Source organism: Vidua macroura, chromosome 19 (genome assembly GCF_024509145.1).
Source record: "Vidua macroura isolate BioBank_ID:100142 chromosome 19, ASM2450914v1, whole genome shotgun sequence".
Classification (NCBI taxonomy): Eukaryota; Metazoa; Chordata; class Aves; order Passeriformes; family Viduidae; genus Vidua; species Vidua macroura.
This window is the reverse complement of record NC_071589.1, coordinates 4,780,127-4,805,455: the sequence shown is the minus strand read 5'-3', so window position 1 is coordinate 4,805,455 and position 25,329 is coordinate 4,780,127. Positions and strand designations below refer to the sequence as shown.

Genomic DNA, 25,329 nt, shown 5'->3' with positions numbered 1-25,329 from the left:
GGCCAGGTCCCGGCAGGTGTCCTGGGCTCTGCACGGGTGTGATGGCTCCCTGCTCCCTGCTCCGCTCCGGTGCGTCGGGATGGAAGGACGGGACTCGGCGGGGGACGCTCGGCGGCGCAGTAAAGAGCAGCTCCCGGGAGGCTCCTCCCCGAACGCAGGTGAGCGGCAGAGATGGAGGCACCTCTGAGAAAATGACTCGAAAAACCAGTTTAGGGTGGAAAGAGCAGAGCCCCAGAGGGAGAACGGGAGACCTCGCCCTGGCTCGGAGAGTGTTGGGGCTCACACAGCCACAGCCGAGCAGCAGCTTCCCAGCAGAGGGACAGAGAGCACTTTGCAGGCAGGAAAAGCCTGGGAACACGACTTGCAGGGAGTGCACTGCAGCCACTGAAGCACATTTTAAAACATCTCCTTGCGGCATCTGTTTAAAATGCTGCAGAACAGCAGAATCCCCAGGGACAAAGCCAACCAAGTGTTTTCCGAGGTGGCAGCAGCAGTTTTGATCAGCAATTCTCAGAACATTTTCAGTCCAGCATTTCTTTCAGTCCAACATTTTCTCAGAACAATTCTCAGTCCAGCAAACTTTTGGTCGGGCTCAGCACAAGGTGGCCCTGGCTCCCAGGAAAACAGCGAGGGCTCACGGCAGAGGGGAGGTCAGCAGCTCCACACAGCAGCCCAGGAGCCTCAGCCACCAGGATTCAGGCTCTGGAACAAACCCAGCCCCAAAGATCTGGGTCTGAGGCTCTGCCCAGCCACCCTGTCTACACCAGACCAAGCTTTGCCTCTGGGCAGCTCTTTCCCCTCTCTTTCGGAGTCCCAAGTGGTTCCCACTAAGCCCAGCAACACCCTGGCATCTCTGTGGCTCCTGGGGATGCCCGTCCAGGCTGAGCTGCCCAGCCCCATGGCTCTCCCTAGCCACAGCCAGGGCTGGCTGCCTGCTGGTTTCAGACAAAGCCAAGTTCAAAGGTCCCCACAAACCAGGAACCCTGTGTTTCAGGCTGCACAGATCCCACAGCAACACAGGAACTTACCCAGTGCAGCACCAGGGAGGGAGGGCAGAGGATGGAGGAGGAAGGGGACAGGAGAAGATGGGGGTCACAGCCCCCACATAAACACCAGACACCAGTGATGCCAACAGGCCTGTGGGTGTTCTTCACCTGTTTTGTGTGGTCCAAGGACAACCCAGGACCAGAGGAAAAGGCCCAGGATCCACTGTCCCTTCCTGGGTGACCTCTTTGTCCTCTTTAAATTTAAATCACACTTGTCTCAGGAGAGAGGGAAAGACACAGACAGGATGGAAAGTGGTCGCTGAGAGATCACCCCTTTGCCATTGACACCCCACTGCCTGATGCCAGCAGTGATGCTCTCTGACCAGAGCTGCTGGAGGCCCCAGGAGGGCCTCCAGACCAGAGCCAGTCCTGTCATTGGCACTCAAAGGATTTAAGTGACCTGAAGCCTTGCCAGAGATGAGAGTTGAAAGCATTTGATTCCACACAGACCTGACTTTGTACCCACACAGAACAGGAGCATGGGACGAGCTCTTCTGTGGGGGGGCTGCTGTTTGCATGGGCCAGGAGGGGATTAGTTCCCTGTAGATTCAAAGGAAACTAAATTGGACAAGACCAACTGCCTGTAATCCCCTGGAAAACAGCCCCTGGCACGTGGAGGAAGTTCTAAGAATTAGCACCAAGAGTAAACCCAGCAGATACCAGCACAACCCTCTGGACAGCCTGCTTCCCAAGCCATCCATCACCCCGGAGCAGCCTGGAGCCCACGGCTGGGGCTCCTCCCCTGCACAGCTCCACGACAGCACCTTCCTCTCCTCTGTGTAACCAGACACTGCTGCGATCCTTCCCTGGCCAAGTCCCTGCCTGGAGAAGATCCCTCGACAAGACAGAGCATTCCAAAGGCAATGGTCCTTGCTGTCAGCCCTGTGCACACGCAGACACACGCCCTGGCAGGCAGCAGCAGCCACACAGACAGGACAAACACAGGATAACCCCCGGGAGGAGAGCAGCGTCCTTGGCAGGGCACCTGGCTGCTCACAGACCGTGTGAGGCACCAGCTGGGAAGCCAGGCCAGGTGCTGAGCCCCCAGGAGTGCTGCTGAGCACCCAGCCTGCCTCGAGCTGCCTCTCCCTCGCTCAGCCAGACAGGGGAGGACAGGCAGAGTCCATGTGAGGGCAGCTCCTGGCTGCCTGCTCATCCCTGGAGAAGCAGGGCTTGCCCAGCCCTCAGCAAAGCCCTGTCCAGGCCTTGGGAGAAAAGGCTGGCAGGGGAAGCCAGAGGATGGCTCTTGGGGTGATGGCTCTTGACAGCCCAGCAGCCCCAGCACAGCACCCAGCCCAGAGGTTTCTGCTGCTGCCCAACACCTGTGGCACACAAGGAATGTTCTGCTGCTGCCACTTGGCCTCCCCTGCTCTGTGATGGACACCAAGATCTGCTCAGGGAAAGTCGCTGCAAGAATCCTCAGGGGATTATGACAGACCCTCACACTTGTGACAGGTACTGCTGCATTGAGCCCAGGTCACTTCCAGATCCTCTGTGGGTTTTGCCCAGACTGGCCCGAGCCGTGCCAGGGCAGAGCACGGTGGTTAACCCAGACCCTGCAAGAAGCAACAGGCAAGGAGACCAGTTCAACCAGTTCTCCAGCACAGCCACCCACACAGCTGCACCTGGCACTGGGACCTGGGCAGGACCCACCTGCCCCAGTGCAGCTGGAGACCTGAGCACAGGCCTGGGAGCCCATCCCGACAGCCAAGGGTCCCCTTCTCCAGACCACCCCAGTCAGGCAGCCCCGTCCCAGCTCCATCTCCAACAGGATCACTCCGTGCTGCAATGGGGACCAAGCTCCCTCCTCCTCCTGCCACAGCTGGCAAAGCTGCTGTCCCCACGGGAGATGGGGCAGGGGTGGGCAGCCTTCTTTTCATCCCAGGTGCTCCAGCCTGGAAATGCTGCCACCGAAGCAGAGGCAAAGCCAATCCCAGAGCAGGTTGTGCCTTGCCCAGGCACATTCCCAGCTGGGCTCCAGCTCTGTGTGGGGGCTGAGACACATCTCCTGGGGGAATAACCTGGGGCTGGCTGCTCCTGCAGGGCTCCAGACACAACAGGAGGTGGTATGGAAAGTCACACCACAATCACTTCATTCGTTTTCTAGAGCAGGATTTCTCCCTGTGGCCGGGAGCTGTGCCAGGATGCAGATTCCTGGTTTTCCAGGGCAGTCACACAACAGCAGCAGCCTCTTGCTGCTCACACAGCTGAGTAGCTGCCTGCAGGGACAGATAGCAGGCAGAGCTGCCATGGGGACCTCGGTGAGCACGGAACTTTTCAGGGCAGGAAGATTTCAGAAACCATCCTGGGCTCAACTTTCCTGAGAGGCTGGCAGAGGCTGGAGGATGGCGTGCTGTGGTTATCAGCTTGGCCTCTCCGTTGGGTTTTTACCGAGGGGATGGCAGGTGAACATGGCCCATAAATGATTTCCTGTTACCTGTGAAGACCATTTGCCTTCTTGGATGACAACGGACTTGCTTCCCCTGTGCCTCTACCACCCTGAACACCCTCTGCACATCATTCCTTTGGATCAGTTTTCTTTCCATTTCACCTCCTTGCTTCTGAACTTCTTCATTCTTGAACTCTTCTCCCTGGGACGTGATGCAACAAAATCAAAGCACTGCACAAACCTCCCGTGTCATCTCAGCTGCTTCTGACCAGACACTGCAGGGGAAACTCCACTTTTAAGGTCCTAAATGACTCTGTAGAGTCGTGGGTGCCACGGCAGAGCAAGGGAAGGACCTTTACAACAAATTTAACCATTGGGAAGTAGGAGGAGAAACACAGGAACAACCAGTAAGCACAGATGTGGGGGGGGGTTGGGGTTTGGGGTTTGGTCTCCAATTGTTTGGCACCTGGAAACAGCCTAGAGCAGTTTATGAAATACCGATGGAAAAGCAGTTTGTGCATCTCCTCACCCTGCAAGGCCCCTACTCACAATGACCCATATTTGCACCAAATAAAACCAAGGGCCTGTCTCACCAGCAGCTCCCACCACCACATCCCCAGGGAGCCCTCTGCATCCATGAGGGATGCTCTGCTCGCTGGAGACGCTGCTTGTTTGGCACCAGGACCAGCAGGTACAGGCAGCCCAGGCCAAGGCTTACAAAGGATACCTGGTCTTTGCAGCTGGAGACTGAGCCTGTAACACTTGAGCTGACCTCAGCCACAGGGAAACTCTTCTGAGTGTCTCCAAAGCCATGGAGAACAGTGGAGCATGGAATCGGGGCCCTCACACAGCTCCTTCGGGGGAATCAGAGCCTGGTTGCACACACTCATCAGCCTCTGTTTGCCTTGCAGACACCAAGGATGGCACATTTCCAACCAGTTCCCATTCCAGCCCTTTTGTCCCCTTGTGGAGCAGTTTTCATACTCCACAAGCCAAAGTGAATCTCCAGAGCCTCAGAACAGCCTGGTTGAAAAAACTGCCTCACCACTGGGATAAGGACACTTGATACTCTGGAGTCTAAAATTACTGGGTCCTCAAGCCTTGTTTTGCTTTGCCTTATCTTTGCCAAGTGATAAGCAGAGGGGAAGTGCAAAGGCCCCAGGACTCCTCCCTCCAGGTGGAATTAAGACCCATTTAAAAGCTCCCCAGACTGGGGCAGGCTCAGCACCCTGCCAGGTCTGCAGGGGTCAGGGGGCTCTGGATGCAGAGCCAGCTCAGCTCCAAGGGACCTTTCCCCAGGAGCCAGAGGCGGCCCAGTCCAGCACAGCACAAATGGGCAGCCTTTGTCCTGCTGCTTTGGATCTCTCTAAGTACAGGGGACGTTCCCACCACGCCATCTCCTTAACAGCCCAGTCCCAGGGCTGTTGTAGACTACTCATCCTCAGACCCTTCAGACATCAAAAGGACCTGCCTGCTTCCCACCCCTCGGCCTCTCCAAGCTCATTCCAGCATCCCGCAGCTCCTTCTGAGTTCAAGCCCCAGAGCTAAGGAGCAGGACATCAGGGCAATTCCCTGCAGCAGTTAACGCCTTAGCCTAATTTTGCTCTCCCCAGAGGATTAGCAAGGCTGTAATAGCACTAAATAAATTCACTAATGGCAGATTCTCAGGAGACTTTGTCTGGAAAACTTGCTTGTAACTTACAGGATGCAGCCTGCAAAATTGACTTTATTATCCTGTGACACGGCTGAAGGGAGCTGCTCCCTGACAGAGCGATTGGATCTGAACAAGATGTGTCCTAGATCATTAACGAGGCAATGAGGTAATTAAACACCTGCCTGGAGAGGCAGCCTTCACACACATGGCACAGCTGGAGAATGAACCCATGGAATCAGGGTGGGAGATCAGATCTTTTGGAGTGTTTCTTTTAAAGCTGTTTTGCCCAAACAGGAGTGCCCTGGAGAAGGGACCATCCCCTGCAAATGCTGGGATGAACACCAGGCAACCAGCCCGTGTTGGGTGATGCAAAGTGAAACACCAGGGCAGGTTTGCTCTCCACACTCAGGTGCAAGGCAAAGGCCCTGCAATGTGCAGAATACCTGCAGGATGGTGGATTGCAGGTGGTGGCCAACTGAAACACGTGCTTGGAACAGCTCACAGATGTTCCTGCTTGGGAGAACAACCTCGACACCAAGAGCTGGCTGAAGCAGCAGGCGTTCAGAGAAGAGGGGCCCAGGCTGGAGCAGCCCATCCAGCAAGGCCCTTAGGGAGGAGGGTGCTTGCACCAGCTAGGAAGGATCATCCTTTCAGACACCCTGCAAACCAAACCAAGCTCCTGGAAGGGCTCTCCTGAACGACAGGGCTATCAGGGAAAGGAGATAAACCCTTCCAGAGTGACTAAGGCAGGGGACAGAACGGTGACAGCCCCTGCAAAACACCTCCCACCCCATCTGTGAGGGCAGAGGGTGCAGCAGCCAAGAACATTTGAGCCAAGAGGGCTCATACCCCAAACTGCAGCTTCCAGCCCAGAGCCCCAGATTTCAGTCACACATAAACCTCCTGCAAAGCTCCAGTTGTGAGCTGCTGTTGCCTGATTCAGCAGCAAGTGCTTCTGTGTCACAGGCAGGGACCAGAGCAGGATGAATGTGTCTGCCACAGCTAATTCTCCACGGCCAGACCTCACCTTCCCAACTTAATTTGATGCTCTGAGAAAATTAGATGCTCTCCTGCTTCTGTGGAAAAAGGCAAGCACCGAAGGTAATTCAGAGGCTTTGATGGTGCTCTTTAGTCATTCGGGCACCACAGCCCCAGCATGGCTCCCTGGACTGACCACGGGCAGGGACGGGAGTCACTAATCCTCATGCACAGCGTGTGAGCCTGGGGCAAAGCACCGTGTCTGTGCTGGGCACGGCCAGCAGCGTCCTGCAGCCCAGCGAGGCAGGGACAAGATCATTGCCACAGCAAGAATTTTGACTTTAGTAACGGCAGCACCTCGGGTGCTCAGCGGTGGAGGAGTTTGACGAAGATCCCAGCGTGGCAGTGCCTGGAAATGCCAAATGCACGCTCGGACCTGGGTCTGGATTTGAATGGATGGCACTGGGGAACATGAAAGCTGCGCCCAGGGCCGCCCGCGCACAACAGACGTGTAAATGACACCCTTTGAAAGTGGTTTTAAACCTCCCCCTCTGAGCCACTACTGCTTTTTAGGCCAGAGGTGGGAAGGTTTTCACCACGGGACCCTCGCAGCAGCCCATGGAGGGGCAGGGGATGGACACAGCCTCCTCCTCCCAGGCGGAGTTTGCACTTGGGCTCAGCTCTAAGGCTGTAGCCGAGCACCAGCACTGAGCTGCTGGTCACAAAGTAAATCCCCGCGGCAAACAGAGAGCGAGCACACTCCGGGGGTGGATGCTCCCGAGCAAGGGCTTCCCTGCTTCGGCCCCACCCAAATCGCACCGTGATCCGCCTCCGCAGGAGCCGAGTGACAGCCGCTGTCACGGCGTGGCTTGGCAGGACCGAGCCCCGGCTGAGGCACAAAGCGGCGCAGTCAGGCCCGGGAGACCTCACCCAAAGGGAGGGGGGCAGGGAGGGGCTGCATTTCTCAGAGCTGCTCAGCCTCGGCGCGGTTTGGGTGAGCCCAGCACGAAGCTGGGCTGTCGGTGCGTCCCGCTGGGGCCCTGCGGGATCAGCTCCCGGTGAGGTCGCTCCGCACCGAGCCCTGGCAGCGCCAGGGCTGAAGGGGCAGGTCCCAGGGAGGACAGGGACTCGGCACAGACCCCGGGATCTCAGCTGGGCTGGGCGGGCAGCTGCAGTGCCAGCACTTCCTCAGCCCGGAGCAGGGAGGGAGGAGAGGGCAGAGCAGCCGGGCAGCTCCTAACGCTGCCCCAGGCTGCTCCCAGCCCTGCTCTGCCGGGATCCCACCGGGGTCACAAAGGGGTTTCCCTTGGCAGGAAAACCGACCTCCAGCTGCTCGTTTGAAAACAGCAATCCCACCCTGAAGAAAGAGGAGCAGCCATAGAGAATATCACATCAAATCACTCCTTAAGTGAGCAAACACCTCAGTCACACCCCGGCTGCAGCCCGCAGGGTACCTGTGCTGACAGGGCAGTTCACAAGAGCTGTGAGGGAGCACAGAAACCCCTCAGCAGATACATCCCAAGGATGAATTCATCCCAAGGATGAATTCTAGTCCCGCTGCACTTGGACAGCAACTTCCCACTCCTCAAAACCTGCCAGCCAAACTTACAACCTGCAGCTCCAGAGACACAGCCACAAAGGCCACAGAGAATTCCTGACAGAGCCCACCCGGGATGTCCCACAGCTTGGATTAGGCAACAATTTTCTAGCAACACAATCCCTTGTTTAAAATACCCCAACCCTTTTTTCAAAGGAGGTAGACACTGTTATTTCGGAGCTCCCAGGCCAGTCTGTTAGAATCCCATGTGCCACCTTTCAGTTCTTTCACTGCCCAGTTTGCCTTGTGCTCCTCACTTCTGTCCCCCATCAGTCCCTCGAAACCCATGCAATGTCCCCAGACCCCTCAGAGTGCACCACCAGAAATAAACATTGCTCAGACACAGGTCTATCACTGGTGGTGGAGTGAGGGCCATGATGAACATCTCATTCCTATTTTAATAGATGCAATGGTACCAAGCACGGCTAGCTCAGCCTGTAATTAAAATTCCAGTGCTAATGCCAAAGATACTCCATAGGAAAAGTTGATTGAAAGCAATCCTCTTGACCATTCTGCTGGAGTTTCCTGTTTTGAGGGCAATCACGGGGCCTTCTTGCCAACTAATTCATGGAAAGAGCACAAGCACTTTAAAGGAACAGCGATGAAAGAGCAGGGCAATGAGGAAGTTTCCAAGCCCCACAAGGTGCTCTGAACCTTGCCCTGGCTGTTCCAGGCCCAACACCTGGGCAGGCCCAGGGGAATTGTTCTGCACATCAGACACTTCACCTGCCTGCCCTGGGCCCCTGCAGCTCCGTGAGCCTCACCTGTGCCAGCCCAGGCTCCACTGCAGGGCTAAAAGCCTCGGTTTTGTCTGGTCTGCATTGTACAGGTGACTTCAATAACAATTTCCCCCCTTATTTACATTTTTAGGTTTCTTTTCCTGAGCCTCATCAGCACCTTCCATGATTTAAGCTACACCACAGCTCACAAACCCCACTCCATTCACGCTCCACTAACATTACACCAAAACAAGGCAAGTCACCTTGGAGTGGTGTTATCTGAGCCTTGGGGCAGCAGATCCTCCTCCAGGGCTAAGTGGCCGTTCCCCAGGGGCTCAGTAGCCCCAAGTGATGGTGTGACCTCCATCTTCTGAGTGCTCTGGAGGCAAAGAGTGCTCAGTGTTCCTAATACAAACTACACATCTCAGAGGTCAGGAATAAAAGTTTATTGTTTTCAAATTTCTTATCTGCGTTCAACTCATCAGTTCCCTGTCAAAAGACGTTTGGCAGAAAGAGGCCAATTGCTCTTAGATTTTTGTAACTGTAACTAGAAACTGGCCACAGTAGGAGTTTCCCTGGAATCAATCCAGGCAGAGCACAGATCCGTGGAAGGAAAGCAGAGTTTAGTGCAAACCAAAGGAGAACAGTTCTGTGATTTGATCCAAAAGCTGAGAAAAGCAGCTCAGCTGGACACAGTGACCAGGTGAGCTGGTCATTGTGGGCCTTTCCTTGTCTAAAAGGAAATGGGCTTTAAGGGGAAGAGAAAACTGCCAGTCAAGTTATCTAGAAATTGCAATCTGATGAATAAAGTCTTCCACATTTCTTTCACCTGTACACTTCCCTTTCTTCTGTAAAATGCCCCTGAAATCCAGAGGCAAAGGGAATTGGCTACAACAGCAGAAATTCCCATTTTGTTTCCATGTTGCAAAAATTAAAAACAAACAAGAAGTTCCTCCTCCCACCTCTTTCTGAGCACACAGTCCTTCTGTACTTTGAGAACTCACAAATCAGATCAACTTGGAACAAAGTGAACATTCATATTAAAATAATGGGAATTGTTAATTCCCCCCATTCATCTGACATGCACCTTGCAAGGAAAATGCCCATTACAACAAAAACCCAATAATTCAAAATGGTCCTTCTGTTTCCAACCTTAACTCCAATGCCTACAAAAGGAGAAAAAACACGAAGTCCAAACAACCAGAACAAACTGTTGTTTGACCTGCCAGGACAGGCCAAGTGAAAACCCACACAGTGCTGGTGGAATCTTCCAAATGCTTTATTTAGGAACAGTTCTGCCCATGTGCTGTGGGGTTTTTTCTTATTGAAGTGATCACAATTATGAAATTATCTGCACTTTCAAAGTGTCCATCCCCGTGGCACCTGGGTGCTTTATAAAAAAACGCTGTCTGGCACGACAGAGATGAATTATCACTCACAAACCTACTGGTCTCCTGTTCCTTATCCCTCATTTCAGGTGTAGCTACTGACCAGGGACAAGAAACAAAGCAACAGATGAACTCCAGAAAAAGATCATCCTTGTTTTCAAGCAAGGTTTAGATCAGAGACAAAACAAACACCAAGAGACCCAACTTCCCAAGAAGAGCAAGTAGCTATTGCTAAAGCCACCCATGAAGCTATTTTCCCAGGAAAATACTTTCAGGAATAGGTTCTATACTGTATTTAGGTATTTAACGAAGTGTGTATGAATAAAGAAGGGTGCTATTGGCCCAGAGTACAAATTCACCACGACAGCAGGAGTAACCATCGACATTTGACATTTGCCATCCTTATTGATAAGGAAAGAGGCTCTATTTCATCATTTCAGAATGCTACATTCTTAAAAAATAGAGACTTCTGGGGTGAAAGGGAAGGAGAAGTTGCCCCCTTGGCTACTGTTCCACAGCTATTGTGTGGAAGCCTCACCTTGCTGGTTTAGTTCTGCATCTACTTCTGCCTCTATTTCCCAATTACACCCCAATTTCTAGATCAACCCCAAATTATAGTGTCAAATAATGGAGCAGAGGCAGGAATCAAGTTGTATCTATGCCCTGGTCCATGGTAAGTAGATGTGTACCAACCCTGGACAGGCCACTGATCATGAAACTTCTCCAAGCAGAAAGGAATTTCTCTGTGCTCCAGATTATTTTCAGCTATTTATAGTGTATGTTTGTTTCTGAGTAATTGTTTGTCTTTAAGACACTGGGAGAGAATGTGTGTGCACAGACATGAACACAGGGGAGAAGATGGTAAAACTTCCCTCTGTTGGTTTCAGGTGCAGGTATTTGTGTCCTAGAACCTCTTGGAGCTTCTCCTTCAATACAGAATAAAACCTCTGTTCCTCTGGGGGTCCTGGTTAACTTTTGAATCCAAAAATGCCCTTTATATATCCTGTGAGGCCACTCTTGGCCTTCTGCTCCACCTTGTCCTCCAGAGGTGGGAAAGCAACATGGTTAAGGGCCAGGTCAAAGAACAAGGGTTTGCATGGAATGGGCTGGAATCCTGGTGGGAAGTGCACGAGGCTGACTTGCTTGCTGACCAGGGAAGGATCCAGGCAGAAAGTCTCAAACCGTTCTGAGAGTGGCTGCAAGAGACCAAGGCAGGGACACAAATTAAATTCCAGTCACGTCAAAAGGGTCAAACATCAAACAGGACTGAGCAGCAACCGAGACAAGAGAAGTTCAAGCTCCCTTGTGAGGCCTCTGGGGACTCTGAAAATGATTTAACCTCCTGCCAAAGCACAGTTGCAGGATCTCTGGAAAACCCTCCCAGGTGCAGAGAGAAAGCTAAATAAAGCAAGCTGCCACACTGGAAGCTGCAAGCTGCCTCTCAGCTCCTACCCCACTGTGTCCTTCAGCACCAAGCCTAATAAAATCTCCTAAATACACCAGTCATGACCAAATCTTGATCAATGTGACATTTCTTGTGTTGTAGACACACTCAGGTAACAGGATAAAGGTGATGGTCATTAAAAGCACAGCTGGAATTTGCCTGAGCTCTTGGCTCTTACCTTGCCATCCTTGACCTGAGATGGAGACTCAGTCTCATGAGGATCATTTGCATCTGCAAAATTGAACAAAAGGGGTAAGAATAACAGGCTTGACCTTGGTGTAGAGTGAGATTGTCCCAGGAAGCAGCTGTGCTCCAAGCTTAGCCATGATCCTTGCTGTCTGGGATACACAGGACAATATTTTCAGCAGAATCAACTGGATTTCTAGAGTAAGCACCACACACACTTCTCTACAGCCAACACAGGCCTGCAGTGGTGAAGCTTCTCCTTCACATTGTCATGAGAAGGTTTGGAAAGCAGCACAGACTTTGAGTGAAGCACACAGCAGAGGATGATGAGAACACCCTGGGAGGGGCCTGTTAAAGCAACAAAAAGGCAATAAAGGAGGCAACAAACTCCTTGTCCTGGATTTCCAGCAGCAGGCACAGCAAAAACAGCAGCCCAAGAAATCACAAAGTTCATCCATCCCCCAAAGTTCTGTGGGGGGATGACACTGACAGAACATCACTGTTCTCCCTCTCCTCAGTAGTTCACCCAGCCAGGCAAAATTGGGATGAGTAAGGCCAAAGTGTACTCAGCAAAAAAATGAAACACTCAACTGCTCTGTGCAGGTTCCCAAAACGGGTGCACATCCCCAGGAAGGGTCTTAGCATCTCTGGGCAGGGAGCAAGATGCCAATGTCCAGTCGCTGCCTGCCTACCTCCACTACACACAGCTAGAAGCAGCTAGAAGTGGGGGAAAAATACTTTTCCAAAGCCTGAGTGAATGGTGATGGAAAAACCTTTGGAACTTCAGAAATGAAATAGCTGCAGGGGCTTAGTCAAGATACATTAGAGCAGAGTTCTAGAATAGCTGTGTTACTCACCTAAAATAGCTGCTGCTTGCAAGGAATACTTCTCTGCATTGACTTGAGTGATGAGATCCTGAACATCAGGCAGCTCCTAGAGCATTAAAGAAAATTATTTGAGAGCCTGAAATGTAACAGTCTAAGAGTCAGAGCAAAAGTAAAACCAGAGTTAAGAACTAAGAAATTAACTCCTAGTGTTGATAAGCTTTTCCAGAAGGGGAAAAGCTACAGCATTGTGCTTCAGGCACTACAGAAGCTGTGTAAGAGAAAATACACAGGTGAGAAAAAGTGGTAAATTGTTCTGGAGTTGGTGCAAGTCTGTCCCTCCTCCAAGTGAGTGTCCAGCTGAAGTGTTCCCATGTCACTAGAAAGTCACTGCTATAATGAACATTACCCTTTTCCCTACTTAAAGATCAGTCTTGAATTATAATGGCCTGGTACTTAATTAACAATAAATAGTGGGACAGAGCTGCTTCATAAAACTTCAGCTTCAGGACTGGGCTCCTACCTTCAAGCTGTTCCTGTGAGCTCCAGCTCCTGACTGAACCTCGCGGGCGTATTTCAGCACCCTCTCGTACAGCACAAGGGCTTCACTCCATTTCTTTACCAGGACATAGGACTGGGCAATGAAGAAACACCTGCAACAGTCAAGAGAGCATTCCTGACATGTTTGTTATCCACACCTTTTGCCAACTGAAATGAGTGACAACAGGAGATATCCTTAAGTAGCAGTGGGCAGTCTCCCTTTAGGAACCAGTCTCAAAGGACAGAGGAAACTGCATCAAAGGCCTGAACAGCACACAGAGCTGTGGAATTAAATTTCTGAAGGTGTCACATGTGCTAAAGGAAACCTGGCTGTTTCTCAGTCACCTGTAAGCTTTGTACACGAGTGTCTTCAATCCAATCTCCTTTTGGAAGTTCTTGTCCTCTTCTAGGCCGGGAAGTTGTGTCAGTTCCACAAGATTCTGTGCAAAAGAGAGTCAGAATAACAAATGCAGGCATTGCCTTCCTCTGGAATCTGCTGGTCTAAGAGGAAGCTGACCCTTTTGACAAGTCAACAGAACACTCCCAGGGAAATAGTTTCCAGTTTTCTAATCATCAGTTTTCTAACCTTGTGAAGGACTCTCATTGAAACTTGTGCAAGTTGCCCTCAGGACAGACTTCCTGACACAAACAGGAATTAGGACAAAGACTCCTTAGATTTCACATGAACTAATTCTTTCATAAGGCATTTCCCTCTCCCATTCACAACTGCTTCAGCCACAGGCTTCCTCAGTTAACTGCAAAATTATGGGAGAAACGGAGAATCTGCTTATGAAGAACAAGTATTTTTAGCTGCTACTTTCCCTGGCCAGCAGAAACTAAGGCAGCTCTAAGGGTGCTGCACAAGAGTCAGAAAGACTTTTAAAACTGTATTAGAGTGCACAATAAAGGACACCCATTCAAGCAGTAGGTTCTGCTCATAACTGAAAAAGGTTTTCTGTGCTTCATGCAGATGTTGAACATCTTTGAGGTACTTGAAGGCACTCAGCTACTCTTCAGACTTCATGGTAGTTCACATACAGTGCTGTATTTCTGCAATAACCTTTTGTAACACTCAGGTTTCCTACTCATCCAGATGCTGTTTATCCTAATCACACAAAGTTCTCTGGTTAGGCTGGAGAGCTGGCTGTGTTTCCTCAGCACTACCTGCAGGATGATGTCGTAGAGGCGGATGAGGTCCTGCGGCCGCGGCGAGCGCTTGCCGTCCTCGTCGGAGCGCTGCTGCTGCAGCAGGGCCTTCTGCAGGGACTTGGCCATGCTCTCGTTGCGCTTGATGGCCGTGGACAGCTTGATGTAGGTCAAATAACTGCCAAAAATAAAAAGAGAAATCCCATCAGCACTGTCAGAGCTAGTCAGACATTACTCTGTGTTCTGAACTGGTGGCAGAAAAGCAATCTGGAAGGTCAATGTGAGAGTCTGGAGTAAAATGTTTACAAAGCTGCCTGAATCAGATCCTTATCTCTACAGTCATCCTTTGGGATCCCAGAGGCCCAGAACAAAAACCCCATAAAACAAAACCAAACAAAATAAAATCTTGACATAAGAACATGGCTTCTTCACACTAGCATTGGCAGCAATGTTTGCCTATTACCTGTGTAAGTACTGGATGTTGGACACCTTCCCAGAATCATTTTCCAGAGAATGTTCTCGCTGCTTCTGTGGGCAATGAAGACAAAACACCGCATGATTTACTTAAAACTGGCGGCCAAGGGATGAAAAACACAGAACTCAAGGTTTGGGTAAGCCATGGAAGTAACAGACTTTTAGGCAAAAGAGGGAGGTCTTCTCCACTGCTATTCCCCCACTCCAGTTCTGGAGAGAGTAAATTCAAATTTTGCAGCTCTTTATTAAAGAAATCCCAGCAAGTTGAACATTAAACCAGCCTCAAGGAAACACTGTGTCACTGGAAATAGAAAATGGTGTTTGCTGCTTACCTGGTCTGGTTTCAATTCTTCCCGAACAGCCTGAATGGCATCTCTGCACTCACTGAGTAAAGACTCAAACAAACGTTCTTTTGTCTCCTCATTTTCTGCCTAAGAGCAAAGGAAATTCAAGACAGATCAGAAATCAGAAATTTTTGTATGATGCATGAATTAACTGAGGAGATTAAATGAAGCTTCTCCCAAATTATGCCTTTAAGGTCCATGGGCAGTTAGAACTCCAATCCGTGCCTGTCTGCAACATATTCTTGGGGGAAACCTGCCAGAAATCTTGGGGAATGGGGTTGGTGCTGAGAACTGAACAGCAGTGAAGGCCTAGCAGACACAGTTCATGGTCTCATTCCTGCACCAGTCACCTTCCTTCCCAGCAACTCCATTCCCTTCCCGGATGGCACCTGCACTGCTCCCTGAGCTGAGGCTGGACTGCACTGTGGCAAAGGCCCAGCAACAGGAGAGCTGAGCAGTCCTGAATTGGCAAACTACCAATGCAGACAGCTCTTGTTATGCTGATTTAATTTTCCCATGTGGTAAGAACATGCAGATGATTATCTCTTCTCCACTCCCACTCTAGCAATGCTCACAGTGGCAATAACTTGCTTGTTTGAAGCATCTTTCACAGTAACCCTGTATTTCAGCAGCAGGAGTGACCGAGTGCTTTTCTGCTGTCACCATAGGTTTTGTTAAAAAAAAAGCGAAGCAGCTTTTGGCCTTCTGCCCCAAAACCAGAACTTGAAAACAACTTTTAACAAACAAGTTGAAGCCTGATCTCTGCCTAATTTATTGGCATATCGTGTACCCAATTAAACAACCTCCCAAACCAAAACTCAGCCTTTATTCAGATGCTGAGAAGGTGGAGATTGTAAGACTTTCAATGATTCAGTAAGAAAAAACTACTCAGAAGCAAACCTCAGCCTCAGTGATTGAAGGAAAATTCAAGAGCACCAGCACCACATTCTGCCACTCCCATCTCATGTAACAGTGTAAGATGAGCTTTGCTGCAATAAATTTGCAATTGGCAAAATGAATAAAAAATTGTCTAAAACTATGCTCACTTGTTCATCTACTGCACAGCTCTACAGTCTCTGCCTCTCCACTTCCCACATTCACAAACCCAATCAGGAATGTTATTTTTACTCCCTCACAAAGCCTCAGGTATCCTGTGATGGAGGCGGTTTTTTGGGTTTGGGATTTTTTTTTGCTTTTAATTTAAGATTTGCTGTAAGAATTTTTAAGGTGGGACTGGCTCCTGAAAATAACCAAAGACAAGTCTGACTGCATTCTCAACCTCACCCAGAGCAGCAGAGCAATTTCACTGTAAGCACAAAAATGAAAACAGACACAGCCAGATCATCATTCAGGCACAAACAAGGCAAGGGCTGGGCCCTGCAACGAAACAAAGGCTTTCCTTTCCAAGCAAAAACTCCTTAAGCTGATTCTATGCATAAATACACATGTTCTGATTTGGGAGGTATCAGATCATAGGACTGAGACACAAGTGCTACAGCTGGTGATTCAACTGTCCTGACAGAACTGCACAGGTTCATCTTAGAGGGTTCATGGAAACCAACCCCACTGAACCCAATTCCAAAAATGTGGAATGCTCAGTTGTCAGACTTTCTTTGGTCTAAACCACTGTCTAACATCTCTGACAGTTATTACCACCCATTTTTGCTGCAACCTAGAGATGAGCACAGAATCCTTGAGGCAATACCAGCTAGGAGCACACCTGTGTCACACTGCCCTGCAGCCTTGTCACTTCTACCTGGTGAAAGCCAATGGGCCCTCAAAGTCACATCTTCAAACCTGCAAAAGGACTGACACAAGTGATTTTAAACCTGGATTCCTATTTTAGTTTGGCTTATTTGTTCTGTTCCTCCCCTTACCAATAAGGCACCAAAGGCAACAGTATAATTGCATTGGGAGACTAAATTTTTACACAAAACAGACTGGTTTTACTTCTAATTAAGCCCTGCAGGGCACTGCTGTTATGTCAGGGTTTCAGCTCAGTGAAGATGAGCAGAAAGGTGCCAAAGATCCCAGGAAGCACAATTCATTCACCTGAAGTTGGACTGCCCATCACAGCTGACACAACTGCAGAACTGCTGCCAAAAAGCCAAGTTTTAGCCCCCTGGGAATGTAAACAGTGCTGCTGCAATGCTCAGCTCTCACCAGTCCACTCAACTCCTCTGCTTAGTCTGAGCTTCCCAGGAACGCAAAGCAAGATGAGAACAAATTCAGGCTGTTCTGCCACTACTTTAGAGAGCAACTAAACTGAAGAAGTCCAACTGTCAGCTGCCAGGATGGAAGTTAAATGAAGGAACTCTGAGCTGTACTTCCACCTGCTGGCCACACTTATGTGCTTCCTGAAACCAAATCCATTCAGCAACATCCAATTCCTAACATTATGGGTAACACTCAGGTTTCCCACCCAGCCACATCCTGTTTATCCTAATCACACTCCTCTCACCACTATCCCCTGCTCTGGTCTTAACCCTCTGTAGGGCTTTTGTTTTATTTATTTTTATTTATCATTCTTATTCTCCTAGTGATAAAAGGTTTTTAAGGCTGCAAAAATCCCATTTTTAGTGGCAAGAGTTGTTACTGAAAATCCTTTCACTGCCTTTTCAAACTCTGAGTGTGTATGCAGCCAGTGAAAAGCAGGATACCTCATCTGGTCACCACTTCCAAGGAAAAAAACTACATGTGGAAAACTTGACTACAATACTAAAGACATGAATTGTATGTACCACTGCAAGTTCCAGTGAACTGGACTTCAATGATCCTTGTGAGTCCTTTCCAACTCAGGATATTCCATGATTCTATGAAGTGTTTCAGAACCATTACATGTGAAATTGATTTACATCCTGACATTTATTAATCCACTTCCTGCTTTTGAAGATATTTGTAAGTCAATAAGAGAATGGAACAGCACCTGCTACACCTGGCAAATGGTATTTTCATTTTGGCTACTCTGAAGTTGGAACATTTGAGCAAGATGCTTAAAGAAATTAGAAGAACAATTCAAAACTAATTACTCTTAAAAATGTAGCCTTCATTTCCAAGTGATGTACTAATAATAATGGTTATCACCCTGCTGCTGGAAGGCAGCACAGAATGTTCCAAGGAGCAGGAATACTCAGAACAGATCTCCCAGACTACTCCACTCAGCAGACTGTGAGAGCTATCCCCAGCCAACACTTCAGCTTTGGGTTATAATCAGTATTCCTCCACTTTTACCTTCAGCCTTCCAGCCCCAAGTTTGAAAAAATGAGATTACTCAAAAGCTTTTAGTTCAGGTACCAGGTATTGCACAGAAGGAAAGAGGATGGTTAGAAGGGCAGGATGGGGAGGGCTGCTGGGTTACCTGAGCAATTGCTGCCTCATTGTCAGCCAGCCCCAGCAGGAAGATCCTCACTTTGTCAATCTTCACTGGGACGGTTCTCCCTCTCCACTCCACCTCACTCATCGTGGCCGCCTGCTTTGCCCGAGTCTGGGTGATCAGTGCCTGCACAGAACACACCGAACTTAGGAGCTTGAATTTACAGGGATGCAAAACTGAACCTCCTGAATTCATGTTAAGACTTGACTACTTTGAAATCAAAGGGCTTTTTGGGAAAGTGTTGCTTCTCACAGAGCCTACGTTTGCTTGCTCACTTCTGTTCCATTTTGGCTCTTGAATGGTTTGCTGCAGCAATATTCATGCTCAGCACAGTAATAATGAATATTTCAAGCTGAGGCATGCAAATAAATTACCTCCAGTTTTTCTGCAAGAAGACCTTCAGTGCCACCAGACCTCAGTCTCATCTGCATCAACTCATTCATGGCAGACTGGTCACCTGAGAGAATCAACAAATTGAGATCATGTTTCCATTTGACTTCAAAATCACTTTCATATACCAAAACTAATCATTAGATTTTATACTGGCAGTTTAGGGACAAGCTTACAATTTTATTCTGACCTCACAGGCAAGCTACCACAAACAGTTATTCTGTCTTTCTACACATAACCACAGGCGCTGTTGCAAAATGATGCCCTTTCTGCATTGTTAAACTGTCCCAAAACATAAACAGAATTTGCCCAAAATATTATGGCCTCAATGTCACTTAGACCAGGGTTTAACTAAATCAGTATTGCTTTCCTGGAAACAGAAGAAGCCCCCCTTCCCTTACCAATGTTGTAGGCACAGTAGCGGATGTTGGGCGAGATCTCCTCCACACGCTGGTTATACAGCACAGCTTGTTCTTCTGTGAAAGCATTGGCCAGCTTTTCATAGATGGTCCTACAGCAAAGGACAAATATTAACACTGCAGTGTGTGTCACTTGTGAGGTGCTATCCTACGGGAACACTTTGTGTCTGTGCTCTGGAGGATGCTATTTCTTCAGCAGCACCTCCCAGTTAAGCACAATTAACAACGCACAAGGTTAGTTATGTTAGTTTAGTTATGTACATAACTAAAGTGATCCAACACTATTTCCTGAAGGAAGCTGGTGAAGTGAGGGACTCACTTGCATTTGTTGAAAGCCTCCATTGCTGCCTTCCACTCCTGGTGCTCGAAGCGAAGCATCCCGGTGAGATAAGCCATGTACGCCTGCACACAGAGCGAGGGCAAGGTCACTTCCCCACCATCAACAGCCTAAAGGTGCCACCTTTAGCAGAAAGGCTGCTGTGACTCCTGCAGTGGGTGACTAAGCTTTTCCCTTTTCGTTGGGGCTTCCCACAGAAGACAACTGATTTGGATGACAGGCTACAGCTACCTACCTCTTCTCCTTTAACTGACTCTGCTGCATTTCTAAGGAACCACAGAATCATAAAATGGAATCACAGAATGGAGTGGAAAGGAGCTTAAAGATTGCCTAGTTCCAACCCCTCTGCCATGACAGGGACACTTTCCACTAGACAAGATCACCCAGAAATTAAAGCTGTTTCTTGCTTGTTATGCAATGACCCACTAATGTCACACAGCTTTTTTTTTCCCAGCAATATGCTATACAATGGCAGTTTAATTAACTGAGTACAGCACTGCTGTTCAAAGATGTCACAAGAGTTGTTTCCTGTTTTCCAGGAACTGAACCCCCAAATCTTGCATTCTAGGTGGTTACTTCAGCGCATTTAACAAAAAGGTAACTCAGTAGATAAGCAGTTTCTTAGGCTGTGTTGCACCATCTTAGCTGCTCTCAATTCTTTGTACTTTTATTATCTATTGAGAGATAGTAATTATTTCTTCACCCCAAATTCCAAAGGTTTCTTGTTCAGCCCTTGCTGCATAACAAGATGAAAGTATCAGTGGTTACCTGAGCTTCCAGCTTTGTCTTGGCATCCACCCTGTTGCTCTCACAGAGCCTCCCCAGCTCCTCGGCGTGTTTCACAGCCTTGCGCAGCCGCGAGAGCAGATGGAAGCGCTTGCGGGGCTCTGTGTTGGCCTCCTGCTTCAGCTGCATGGCATAGCTCCAGGCCCTCTCTGCATCCATCAGGATCAGCAGCAAATACCTGCCATGGGACAATAATGACACTCAGACAAGACTTGCATCCACCACCAGCTCTTTGCCATTTGGTCTACCAAGCTCAGCAGCAGAAGTGCAGCATGGTTAGTAAGAGGCAGATACTTTTACTTCTTAAAGTACTAAGCACACAAAGTCTAGTTATTCTTGACTAGTTTCTCCTGTGTTTCTCACTCAGAAGTGCAACTGGTAATTGCACTGAGGAACAAAATTAGCTACCATTCTGTAGTACCACAGACACTAAAACACAAGGGATTTATCATTTCAGGCCACTCTTAAAACTAGTTCAATATGTTCTTAACAACACAGGTGAATGTAGTTTTCATGTAGAAAAACTACATCATGTGTAGTTTTCCCACAAGAAAAGACGAGACAGGAAACATTTCAAATATTCCTAAAAGATGGGAAGTGAACCCAATCCTGGCTACTCTCCGCATATTCTATCAGGTGAGCATTCTGTCAAATTTAGAAGATTTAAGTAAAACTTGCAGTGCAGTATTTCTGTTCAAACAGAAAGGATTGTATCTCCAACCACAACCTTGCTGGCTACACCATTTACATTACCATCATTCCCACGGCTACCTCACAACAGACCTGAATAAGCATTTCCTCTTCAATATCACAGGAATTTACTAATTATGAAAAGAATCCATTTTAGCAACTATGAGGGAAAAGAAGGAACAGGCTGTTGCTGCTCCTTCTTGTCCCACTGTTTGAAGCTGGATCTGAGCAGTGTCTCAAATCCTGCACTACAGCCTGAACTTTTATTAATATCAACAACACACATCTCTGAAAAGAAATGTTTTGGATGATATTGCACGTGCCACAGAAATTACTGAAAGGAAACTGTTCAGTAAACATACTGAATTCTCAGATCCATCCAGTCCCTGTACCTGTTGTCTGAGAGAATCTCTTCAGTTACTTTCTTCCCAGTGAACTTGTGTCTGTTGCCCATCTTGAAGTTGAGAGTTTTGCGGAGCCGCCTCAGCCTGCGGGAGCAATAACCCCTAAAAAAAGACAACCACAGTCAGTTTGGCCAAAGGACAACTCTGCTTCTGTTTATTGCTCTAGCCAAATAGGAAAAAAATATTAAGGCTGTACCAGGCAATGTTTTAGCAATTAAAAATCCGTATGTGACATATGGTAGCTCAAAAACTACCTGTAAAGCAGCAATTAATAGAAAACAAGGTAAGAAGACACATAGTTATTCATTATCTTGAAAATTGAGAGTGATGTGCTCACTACTAACTGCTTTATGTGTGTTTATTGAACTCTGAGCTCTGGAGGAGTACAGTGTCTATCAGGGAGGTGTGAACACAAGCTCCTATGGGCAATGGAGATGCAAGAGCCACCCTGCACAGCCACAGCCCAGTACAGCCAAGGGAGATCAGCACACAGGGCCCCACATGGAACAGCCTGACAGGGGTTTTCACCTGGCAGATAGGTTTTGTTGCCTGCTGCAGGGGGGTTACATTTTAAATGAAGTGAAGCCAAGCCCCAGGAGCAGCCCCCAACACTCACCTGTATCTCTGGAAGTCCCCATGCCTCAGGCCGTGCTGCTGCTGTGACTCCTTCACGATCTGCAGGACTGCGGCTCGCGTTAAGGCACACTTACAGTGCAGCTGGCACCAGCTCCTCCTTCCACCCCAAAACAACAGCAGGGAACCCCACAGATCCCATGAGACAAACACACTTTGAACAGTGGGGCACCCCAAAACCTCCTAAAAGCAGAGAGCTGATGGTTCTAAAGCACCTCATGAGTGCACGGCTCTCTCCAGAGCTCCTGCCTGTCAGGAGAGGCCGAGACAAACCTCAAGCAGCTCCTCCAGACATCCACGGGAGTGCTGCTGTCACCAGAGCTCCTTTTGGGACAAGGACCCGTCCAGGATAACACACCTGACTGCCCCAGCCTGGCTACAGGACCTCCCCAGCCACGCTTGTGACACAGATTTGTAGGAAAAACTGAGGTAGAGAAGCTTTCCTGCCCTGCAATGTCCCCTCGCTCAGGAAAAGGATAAAAATACCCTGAACAGAACCACTGCTGCCTCCCCAGCACAGCTTCCACAAACAAAGTGCCTTCTGAGCACAGAACCTCATAAAAAGAGCTTTTGGGAATAACTCCAGGGCTGTTTTCCTCCATTTTCCAGCACGTCTCTAGTCTTGCTGCAATAAATATCTGTGACACAAAGCACTGCCCTGTGACCTGGGGCACCATCACTCCAGCATTTCCATCCAGTCTCCACATCCTTCAGTGTATCTGCAGAGTTCCTGCACTTCCTTTATTCCCTCAGTTGTTCCTACCAAACAAAACCATGCCACATTCTAGTAAATCTGATGTTTCTCATTCAGTTTACAAGGCAGGTTATTTTGTGAAATAAAATCTTCACCACACACAAGAAATCTTTGTGCTATATATATTCATATCCTAAAATTTCCCTTTTAAGCTTTATCAAGAAGCTATTAAAGAAAACCCACAACAGAAAACCAGACTGTACAACAACCCCAGCAAAAGAAAAACTACAACTACACCTAAAGAAACCACCAAACGTTTAAAGTTTAAAATGCCAGATGTCTGTCAAAACGTTTTCTTGGGACAACACCTAAAAGAAAGTCTCTGAAGTAATAAAACCCTACACCAACAGTTATTACACTGAATTATTCTATATTTGCAGAACAACCCAGTCGAACTGCAGTTTCTCAACACAGCCCCCCTCATCCCTGCTCTCTACCCAAGATTTTTTTCAGACTCTCTTTTATACTGCACAGTTACTTGCTGAATTCATATCCCCTTGAGTTTTTTATTTTTTCATTGACTTAGACATTCCCAGGGCAACCGCTATGTCTGCACCTTCCTCCACAGTTACTGACTACACAACACCTGCCATATGCCACGTGGAAATCTGCAACCTGATTTCCCCCTGGTCTCCCTCTGACCCAGGAGATAAAACTCAGCTCTATCACAGCTGTGCAGCTGAACTGGTTTCACATCCAAGTTTCACCTACAAAACCTCCATGAGCTTTCCACGCCGAGATTTCAGAAGCACTGAATCTGCAGGAGCCAGTCTGCCACCTCAGCGCACCTGTTAAGGTTTTTGTATCTATTACTGCTCCCTTGCAGCTGCAGCATCACCACGAGCTGCTCACGGGTGCCCTGCTCGTGCCCTGAAGCACAGGGCTCAGCACACAGCTCCGCTGTGGAGACTGACGCCAGCTGTCACGCGGTTCGGAAGGAGACGTAGCCCGGGTAGAGCGCAGTTCCATAAATCGGGAAAGCCAGCCGGCCCGTTTTATCCAAACCAAACCCTCACACTGCCCAGGCAAGCACCGCCCGCACCTCCGGGGTGCCCCTGCACGGGGCCCGAGGCCGCACCGGGGGGAGTCCCCGCCGCCCGCCCTCCCTGCCCGCCCGGGCCCTGCGAGCCCCGCGCTGCCGCCACGTCCCCCCGCCGCCCACGGGGCCGGGCCTGCCACGTCCCCCCGCCGCCGCTGCGCAGGATGCTCTCCAGGCCCAGGCTATCGCCGAGGCCGCCGGGCTGAGGCCCCGCCGGCCGCTCGTTCTCCTTGTTGTCCTTGCCGTCCTTGTGCTCCTTGTTCTCCTCCGCCCCGGCCCCGCGGCCGCCGCCGCCTCCCTGACGCTCCGCCGCCATCTTGCACCGGGGCCGCGGCCGCGGTGCATCACGGGCCGGGGAGCGGCGCGAGCGGCCGCGCGGGGGCCGCCGGGAACGGGAACAGGGATCGGGGATCCGGGATCGGGATCCAGGACAGGCATCGGGAACCCGGGACAGGGATCGGGAATCGGGAACGGGGATCCGGGATCGGGATCCAGGACAGGCATCGGGAACCCGGGACAGGGATCGGGAATCGGGAACAGGGATCGGGGATCCGGGATCGGGATCCAGGACAGGCATCGGGAACCCGGGACAGGGATCGGGGATCCGGGATCGGGATCCAGGACAGGCATCGGGAACCCGGGACAGGGATCGGGGATCCGGGATCGGGATCCAGGACAGGCATCGGGAACCCGGGACAGGGATCGGGAATCGGGAACAGGGATCGGGGATCCGGGATCGGGAACCCGGGACAGGGATCGGGAATCGGGAACAGGGATCGGGAATCGGGAACGGGGATCGGGGATCCGGGATCGGGATCCAGGACAGGCATCGAGAATCCGGGACAGGGATCGGGAATCGGGAACAGGGATCGGGGATCCGGGATCGGGATCCAGGACAGGCATCGAGAATCCGGGACAGGGATCGGGAACGGGGATCGGGGATCTGGGATCGGAATCCAGGACAGGCATCGGGAACCCAGGACAGAGATCGGGAATCGGGAACAGGGATCCGGGATCGGAATCCAGGACAGGCATCGGGAACCCGGGACAGAGATCGGGAACGGGGATCAGGGATCTGGGATTGGAATCCAGGACAGGGATCGGGAACCCGGGACAGGGATTGGGAACAGGGATCGGGATCAGGGACAGGGATCAGAATCGGGAGCAGGAATTGGGATCGGGGATCTGGGAAGGGGATCGGGACTGGGGGGATCCGGGACAGGCATTGGGAACCAGGATCGGGATCCGGGACAGCGATTGGGACTAGGGGATCCAGGACAGGGGATCGGGACTGGGGGCTCCCGGCGGCCTCCTGCCCGTGTCCCGCTCATCCACCCCGGACTGAGCCCCCAGCTCCGTCACAGCGCTCTGCCCCAGGGCCGCCCCCCAATGCTGAGCCCAAAATCAGCCCCACCCGCCCCAGAACTGACCCAAAATCAGCCCCCAGGTCAGCCCCCCACCGTGACCCCCCCAGGATGACCCCACACTTGGCGATGCCGCTGCTGCTGCGGCAGTCCCGGGGGAGCCTCTCCCTCCATCCCTTTGCCCCTTCCCGGGACACTGCGAGCCTGCTGCTCTGGGCAGCCCTTGGGGAGAGGGGCTTTAAATTCCCCCGGGCTAAGCACTGAAAACAAAACTCCGGCCGCCTTATCCCCTTCGGGCTGTGCACCCGGGAAAGAAGAGACTGCCGTTTTCTCGCCTCATCCCGGAGCTATTTCGTGGTGTAAGCACTTTCGACCAGGTCCTTTTCACGTGGGGTTGAATTCCTCATTCGG

The 25,329-nt window shown here is 50.2% G+C and overlaps 1 protein-coding gene across 1 annotated transcript; it reads right to left on the bottom strand.

The window, feature by feature from the left end:
- Positions 1-8,814: 8,814 nt before the first annotated feature.
- Positions 8,815-23,888, bottom strand: SRP68 (signal recognition particle 68). Its single transcript, XM_053994727.1, has 16 exons — positions 23,723-23,888; positions 21,745-21,811; positions 21,117-21,230; positions 20,017-20,212; positions 19,231-19,313; positions 18,894-19,003; positions 18,477-18,559; positions 18,088-18,228; positions 14,718-14,816; positions 14,375-14,439; positions 13,930-14,089; positions 13,111-13,205; positions 12,749-12,878; positions 12,259-12,334; positions 11,394-11,446; positions 8,815-10,967 (listed from the first exon to the last, which is right to left on the bottom strand). The coding sequence occupies exons 1-16, from the start codon at positions 23,868-23,870 to the stop codon at positions 10,740-10,742; spliced, it is 1,848 nt and encodes a 615-aa protein (XP_053850702.1). The 5' UTR covers positions 23,871-23,888; the 3' UTR covers positions 8,815-10,739.
- Positions 23,889-25,329: the final 1,441 nt, after the last annotated feature.